The sequence below is a fragment of the Puccinia triticina genome, chromosome 1A (assembly GCF_026914185.1).
Source record: "Puccinia triticina chromosome 1A, complete sequence".
Taxonomy (NCBI): domain Eukaryota; kingdom Fungi; phylum Basidiomycota; class Pucciniomycetes; order Pucciniales; family Pucciniaceae; genus Puccinia; species Puccinia triticina.
The window spans coordinates 553756-561914 of NC_070558.1; the positions used below are offsets into that span (position 1 = coordinate 553756).

At 45.8% G+C, this 8159-nt stretch overlaps 1 protein-coding gene across 1 annotated transcript; it reads left to right on the plus strand.

Annotated features, from left to right (window-relative positions):
* Nucleotides 1-4586: 4586 nt before the first annotated feature.
* Nucleotides 4587-7499, plus strand: PtA15_1A78 (uncharacterized protein; the record flags this gene model as incomplete). Its single annotated transcript, XM_053165853.1, has 11 exons — nt 4587-4922; nt 5632-5733; nt 5834-5901; nt 5977-6050; nt 6141-6326; nt 6413-6500; nt 6596-6637; nt 6734-6869; nt 7000-7111; nt 7202-7310; nt 7433-7499. The coding sequence occupies 11 exons, from the start codon at nt 4587-4589 to the stop codon at nt 7497-7499; spliced, it is 1320 nt and encodes a 439-aa protein (XP_053016295.1).
* Between the last annotated feature and the right edge of the window lie 660 nt (nt 7500-8159).

Here is an 8159-nt window from a genome sequence, read left to right on the forward strand (position 1 = left end):
TCCTTGGATGCCTATTAACACCCTGTGTTGATCTGGATGCGCTTTAATTGAGCAAGCCTCTCAGTCAAGATTACTGATAGAGTGAAACCTTTTACAGGTCTTACCACGAACCCATTGGCCCATCCTTGGCACTTTACACTATCATCTTGCTAGTAACAACTCTCTCAGACACAGTTAGTTACCTACAGGCTGACAGTACATTGAATGGGTTACACATCCATGATCCCACTTGATGACCGGCCATCAAGTGGGATGCACACTCCACCTAATGACCAGCCATTGAGTGGGGGTGTAGGCCGGTCATTGAGCGGAGTATGCATCCCACTCAGTGGCCGGACATTGTGATCACCCTGCTCAATTTCCGGTCATCAAGTGGGATGTGGGGGTGTGTACTCCGCTCAACAATGGCCGGTCTGGTCATCAAGAAGGTTATGTACCCCACTTAGTGGCTGGTCATTGAGTGGTATGTGTATCCCGCTTGATGTCCAGTGAGGGACTTCTGTCCGTGTCAGGGGCTGACCTCAGGGTGATGGTCCAGAAAAGGGGGGGTGTAGAGACTGTAAAATGAAGATGTGTCTGGTGAGAGTCAAAATCACGACCTCAGCTATGCTAAGACACATACTAGAGTGCTGCCTTTACCAACTAGGCTACAGACGCTTGTGGCTGCCAGCTGGGTGGTTGGTTGGTAGTGCTCATGGGTTGATCCAACAGCCCTCCATACTGTGGTGATACATCATGGTAGCAGACTAACAGACAACTCAACACCCCCCCCTTGCTACATGATGGGAAGTGGGGATTGGCCCCAAGAGAGAGTGGGAATGAGACCCAGGAAAGATGATCAGCGTAGGGATTGAACCCGTGATCTAGATGTAGGCTTATAGGGGTTTGTGTGGTCTTACAAGTAAGCATTCACAAATTCATCAAGTCTCTATTGTAAGCAAGTAGCGCTCAGGTAGCTCTGGGCTCATAACCTGTAGAGACTGTAAAATGAAGATGTGTCTGGTGAGAGTCGACCTCACAACCTCAGCTATGCTAAGACACATACTAGAGTGCTGCCTTTACCAACTAGGCTACAGACGCTTGTGGCTGCCAGCTGGGTGGTTGGTTGGTAGTGCTCATGGGTTGATCCAACAGCCCTCCATACTGTGGTGATACATCATGGTAGCAGACTAACAGACAACTCAACAGGGGGAGCTGTGATGGGATAAAGGATAGCTGCTGGGTTTAGGGGTGTTTTTGAGATGTTTGCCGGGGTGTTGGATCCTTGGCGGCGGTTGTTTTGTTTGGAAGGAAAGGGGAGGTGATCTTAAGAGGGGAAAGGAAGACCAGATACTGATCTCAAGAGAAGTGATCAGAGGGTGATGCCCAAAAGTTTGAACTCAGAAAATATGATCAATATTATTTGATGATGGACCATATTCTGGGGATCAGAATGCCATGCCGCTCCCTTCCTCCAAGTTATGCAAACTTGGAATCAGGGAGACAACCTGTCACATACATCACATCCTCCTGCGCGCGCACACACACAACAAGACAGCAGAGAGAAAGAAAGAAGAAAACAAAGGAAAAAGAAAACACAACACAAAAGAAAAGAGGAAACAGTAAGATGAGACAGAAAGAGAAAAATCAAAACCTAAGAGGAAAAGAGAATAGAGGATAAAAATCAAAACAAAATGGAAAACACAACCAACACATTGAATAAACCCGTAGCAGGTGCTGTGTTAGGACCAAGAAAGGTGAAGGGATGAGAGAGAAGGGAGGGAAAGGAAGGATGAAAAAGAATGAAAAAGGAAATAAGATTGGAGATGGTGCAGAGGATTTGGGAAGAGGGGGAAAAAGTTTGAAAGTGGGGGAAAGGATCTTGAAGGGAGAGAAACTTGAGGATGAAAGGGATGAGGATAAGTGTCTTGAGATTGAGGATTGAGGGGTCTTGAGTTCTTGATGCTTGCTGAGTATCTTGCTGATCTTGATGGTGACAATGATGGAAGAGCTCCCTGAAAGAATGCAAGGAACTAAGAGTATTCATTTTTTGTCAGACTAAGTAGTTATGTTTATGTACAATAGCTTTCTGATATGAAGAATAATAACTTGAGAAGAATAAAGTAAGGGAATGTACCTAAGAGCAGGAACAGAGCCGCTCTCTACTTGAGATTAAGGATTGAGATTTAATTTAGAGGAAGTTTGCGCCGGCTGTCAACGACCTGTCATGAGTGACATTTGTCGTTAGCTCATGCCATCTCTCTGATCTCTCCTGAATGTTCATTCAAGCCTTACTTTTACTGGTCTTTGAGACCTGAGTGATTTCACTCGGCGTCGGCCAATCGGCAAAGTAGCGGCGCAACGCAGTCTACAAGAATAGACACGTTGCATCAGCTCCTTGCTCCTTGTTTTTGCTTTAGCCTTTTCCATTATTGGAACTCAAAACTCTTACCGATATTGCTTCCTGCTCTTTGAGCGGTATCGGCGTTTTCGGTCTGCGTGTCTTCAACGGTTCTGTCTAGGATTGCAAAATAGAGCGTTAGCATCTATCTGATCATCTCATCTCGAGTCTCTGCAGCCGCTTACCTTTGGTGCTTGCTGAGATTCTTGTGATGAGAGATTGGGAGCCAGGATTTTCCGTAAGCCTAATCTTGCTGCTCACGTGCGTCGGACCTGCTGACATCAAAAGATTAATTCAGTTTCACGACACCCGCAGCGCTGATTTGGACTGCGGAAATGGTTTGCTTTTGCTTACCAGATTCCGCAGCTAATTTAGTTCCTGGCGTCTTCCTCAATTTATGAGTTAGGCGCCGTTCCCCTAAGCTGGTATTCTCACACTCCCAACTAGCTGACCACAAAATAGGCCACCACACCGGTCATCAAGCGGGGTGTGTATCCTGCTTGATTTCCGGTCATTAAGTGGGGTGCATACTGCGCTTGATGTCTGGTCATCAAGTGGGGTGTGTACTCCGCTTGATGACCAGCCATCAAGAGGGGTGTGTAACCCACCTTTCTGGCACTTGATGACCGGCCATTGAGTGGTATGTGGTCCTGGTAGATGTTGATGGCTGGCCATCAAGCTCAATGGAGTGCATACCTGCAGCTGACAATGGTGGGTACCTGGTTATTTTTCAGCCCAACTTGCATACCCGGCACCTGTGGACAGGTACCTGTGGGGCATGAATGGCAGGTACCCGCCAACTGGTTCCAGGCACTGCCAAACAGGTACCCACTGGCCATCTCTATTCAGGCCAAAAAATTAGTGGGCAGGTTGGGCTAGTTATGTTTTACTGAAATTTTTTCCAGCCAAAAATTGCTCTTGTGTTGCCCAGAAGCCCCTGAGCGAAATGAGATAATAGAAAAGAAATGCAATTAAAGAAGCAGAAGGACCAAGGGTTGCTTATGACTCTAGATTAGTTTCTACACTATATCCATGAAGGCAACATACACCAGAAGAAATATAAAGTGGGAAAGAAATGTAGAATTAACTTTAGGCCACTTGCTTGGCAGATGGCTTCCTGGACTTGATCCTGTCAGTGGTTGGTTACTTGCAGGGGGAAGATGCAAATCCACTCAATGGAATTTTACTGGAATTGACCAGTGGCTTCAAGTCATACTAGAGGTGGTCAAGTCTGATCCAAAAAGTTTACACCCAGATTTTTTAGGTTCAAGAAAGATGCAAAGGATTGCCAGACTTGTGGAAGTATGTTTTGTTAGATGAACTAATGTACAGTGGGTCATCTAATGTTTTTGGCACCACATTTTTCAATGCAGAAGCTCAGGCCACAGACTTCAAGTCATGAAATTGGCTACAGGGATGGAAACAAAGCTCCCAGGAATGATTATGGAATAAAGAAAATTAAAAGCAAAAAAATGGAAAATGTGAAAATTATCTAATTTCTTGCAAATTTCTCAGAATGTGTTCAAACCAAGGAGGGCAAATTAGAAAGCATCGCATGCAACAGGAATGATGAAAAATCAAAAAAAAATTGAAACAATTGCCAATGATTTTTATTGGATCAAATAAATTGAGTCCAATCGGTGGTGATTTGGCTGCAGTCCCTGAGTTCAATTCAAAATTGGTGGATAACCCATCCACCCAAAAAATCATTGGCAATGGTTTCAATTTTTTTTTTTATCATTCCTGTTGCATGTCATACTGTGCTCTCCAATTTTCCCTCCTTGGTTTGAACAGCAATGAAGATTCTGAGAAATTTGCAAGAAATTAGATAATTTTCATATTTCACATTTTTTTATTTTTACATTTTTTTATTTCATAATCATTTAATTGTATCAATTGCGCCGTGCTCCCATTGGTCCGCCAATCACTAGTTCTTGGGGCTGTCAGCACTGAAATTACCTACTCAGGCTCTCAGCTACCGGCCTGTTACCACACGACTTCACTTTTCTCGTCCACATGCACATCCCGCTCTGATATTCTTTACAAACAGCTGTCCATGGGTAGGCAGATGTGTGGGGGCCTACAATTACAACTCCTGTCAGTCTACAAGAGGTAGCTCTTTTGCTCCAAACCAAACTGACGCGACTATCACAGTTTTGAATACCTGCAATGGTCGTTCATGTACTGTGTCACGGGCTTTATAGTCATGGCGGTCAAGCTAGTCAAAGATAGACAGAGTGCAAAAGGAACAAGGAGTGATCCATTCGGAATGCGCGAGCTGAGAGGCATGGAGGAAGGGGGCCAAGGCGAGGGAGGGATGGCAAAGTTGGTGGAAAGTGCAGCACGGGAGGTGCTTTCAGCAGCAATAATCACAGGGGTGCTCGCGCTGTTCATCAGCTCGCTGTTGGTTACCCGTTTACATCTGCTCATCCACGGCCTCACCCCCCTCGAGCACATGGCCGTCGGCAAGTTTAAGGCCGAGCTCCTCCAACAGATCCACCATGCCTTCCCCGATGCCCACCATCACCAGAATTCTTTGCCCGTCGACTATTGCTCCCGGATATCTACCTTCTTCCGCAAAAAACTCCGCAAAATCATCCACACAATAATGACCCGAGTCCTGACCCGAGACCCGACCCGCCCCGACCCGGACCCGATTTCATCACCAGCAGGGTCGGGTTCGGGCAGTGCTAACCTGAATCTGACCCGACCCGCCCCGACCCGCAATTATATCCGGGTCGGGTTCGGGCACTGTTTTCCGACCCGAACCCGACCCGGTTTCATCCCTAGTCCCAAGTTCCTCCTTTGGAGGTCGCGCTTCGCGCCAGCCCAGGCTGTACCAGTTAAGTTAGAGGGGGGCGCCACATCGCCATGGGTCACCTGTACGACATGGTGGCGCAAATCAGGGTCCATGTGGCGTCTGAACACGCCCCGCGGTGTACGGCTGTAGTTGCTTGTCTCTGGGGTTGGGTTGTTTGTCCTTGTGCTTCTGTTTGAGGTGCCCTTACAAGGCATCCTCTCTCTTGTAGGGGTTTTTTTCCCCCAGCTAAGGTGCTACGATGGTTTTGCATTCCTCAGTCTCCCGAAGTCCTACTAAGTTTCCCAACTTGCGCCTGGATTTGATCACACCGTCAAAAGCCCAGAGTAGCAAACCGACAATCTTTTCAGCCAAACACCCACTGTGGTTATCGATCATTATAATCCTCTTGTTTCATATTACCTCTTCATTCTCAAAAGCATCCGACCCACAGCACCAAGCTGAGCTCTGGTCTCGTGCTCGCCTAAGACCACGCGCGGTGGATACCGGCCAAAACCTTTCCACCCAGCAAGACGAGACAGCCCCTAAATGCGCGGTAAGCGACCCATTGCATTTATATTCCACAGTCCTTCTTAAAGGCTGCCCGCCTGATATAGCAGCTAACTAGGCCAGGAAACACGATTCCATGCGTGTAGACCCCGCCATGCAAAAGTACAAAGAAACCTATCTCGGGTAGAGTAGACCCCGCCACAGTAAAGGAGAAGTGAGTGCTAGTTGTTCAGAATGTTCGATTTTCCTCTGCGAAAGAATCACTCAAGAAACTCTCACCATTTCCTAGCGTGATCCACCATCGTGCGACAATCTCTACCAAGCCATCAGGTTCTCTTAGAGCTAGAGACTGTACCCCTCATGGTCAGTTCCTGCTGTCTGAATTTTATCTATTTTGGAACTGTTATGTTCCTACATTTGGGTATTAGTTTCTAAACTGTCTTTTTTTTCCAGGCCCGAAAGCTTCACCAGTCCCACAAAAGCTTAAAAACACGCAGGCGTCTCAGAAGACCACAGAGAAATCTCCCAATCCCCCACCTCAGAAAAAGGAAAAGTCGGTCGAAACACCAGAACAACATTCCAAACTACCTTTTCCCAACCAAAAGCATGAGACTAAACCCTCGCGGCCCGTCCCCAAAGGTTAGTTGATTTCTTCATGATAGCGAAACAAATATAATTGTTTTACATGAGGAGACCTAAATAATATCTGTGCAAATTATTCTAAGAAAAAGACAAGCCCACTACGAAAACTGTGGAACCGGTGCTCGATTCTCCTACTATTGAAATCAAGCCCCGACCCAAGAAAATACCCAGGTGATTAGCCAATATCTCACCAGCTCACAGCGCAAGCATTTCATCAAAGATTCGTCCCACTGAACATATACATTCACCTAGTCACATTTCTACAGGCACAGTCCATCGTCGTCCGAAACAGCCTACTTCCCAGTCCGGTGATTCCGCCAGCAGGTTGGACACACGCCAATTTACTCTGATGAATCACCAACAGATCTAGCAAGCTCATCGGAATTCTGGTTACTTTTTTCTAGATGGCTTGCAGCCCACAATGAAATCCGAGAGAGGTACTCTGTCGGCAACCTCGTCTGGAGTTCAAAATTGGAAGCCTCCGCTCAAGCTTGGGCAAACCGATGCGTCTTCGAACATTCTCATGGTGAAGCCGGAGAAGTAAGTTTTCTGCTAATTTTCTGAGCAGAAGTGAATCTAGTCTTGGAAAAGATTCCCCAGAAGAAGGCTGAAGAGAGGTTCTTTTGGGTGGGCATGATGGTCACCAACTGATTCACTTCAATTACCTCAGAATATTGCAGCCGGTCAACCGACAATCGCGTCCGTTGTCAAGGATTGGGTATACGGCGATAACGAATGTGAGGCTTACGATCCTAACCGGCCTGTTTATTCTCATTTTACCCGTGAGCCGAATGTGTCTTGTTTGGGGAGATCGTCAGTTCCTTCTCATGGATGAATAGTTGACTAGATGCATGACATCAATCTCATCGTAGAGGTTGTTTGGCGAGATACATCTCGTCTTGGTTGTGCGGTTAGTACATGCTCCAATCTTCCCGGAACGCCGTTGCAAGATGCTCCTTTTTACGTCTGCCAATACTCTTCGTACGTCGCAAAGCCTCCAAAAATTTCAACCATTCAGCTTGAGTTTGAGTTGACGTTTTTTTTTCTATCGTTCCGTTATTTATTCGGTGGTATGTTTTCATCGTCAATAATGATAATTGTAGAGCGGGAAATGTCCTGGGCGAATTCGACACCAATGTCCTTGCCAAGGCTGGGCAATGTCTGAAGTGATATACAACCCCACTTCATGGGCGCCAATCTATTCGTCCTGTTTTACATCTCTGCGAATATAGGGATTCAAGAAACCATGAACTGATAATCATCTTAAGAGAAATAACAATCCGTCCCAGATTCGGTTTTTGAAGTTCATTTCATTTTTTTTCTTGTGGCGTTCTTGCTCTCAGTTGAAAACATATATGGACTTTGATAGTCCAGTTATGATCTCAGTAGCTTCTCTTTCTCCATGCACTCTTTCCTGAGAACCATAGTCGGTTTATATCCCCTTCTTTCTTGTGTTCTGTCTCATTTTTTTATCAATCAACTATGGACCCTTTTATGATAACAACCGCAAAAGAAAGCAAAAGCAATCAGGAGAGCAACACTAGCCCACAGAAAATAGAACAGCATCCCGAAAATCATTTATACAGATGAAGTGATATAATTTAACTCTCTCATCTGACAATTTGCAACTTGCTTTGTTTGTTTTGTTTCGGAAGTTACCTCAAAATTCTTCTTGTTTAGGTAGCTTTTTAATTTTTCGCACTTCCCTCTTGATTTATCTTGTTTTTCTGATTCCATGAATTTACCCGACACCTAATTGAACCATTTCGGGAAGTTCTCCACCTTGACGTCCCTGTTGGTACATAAGAGCATCCGCATCGGTGCGGGTGT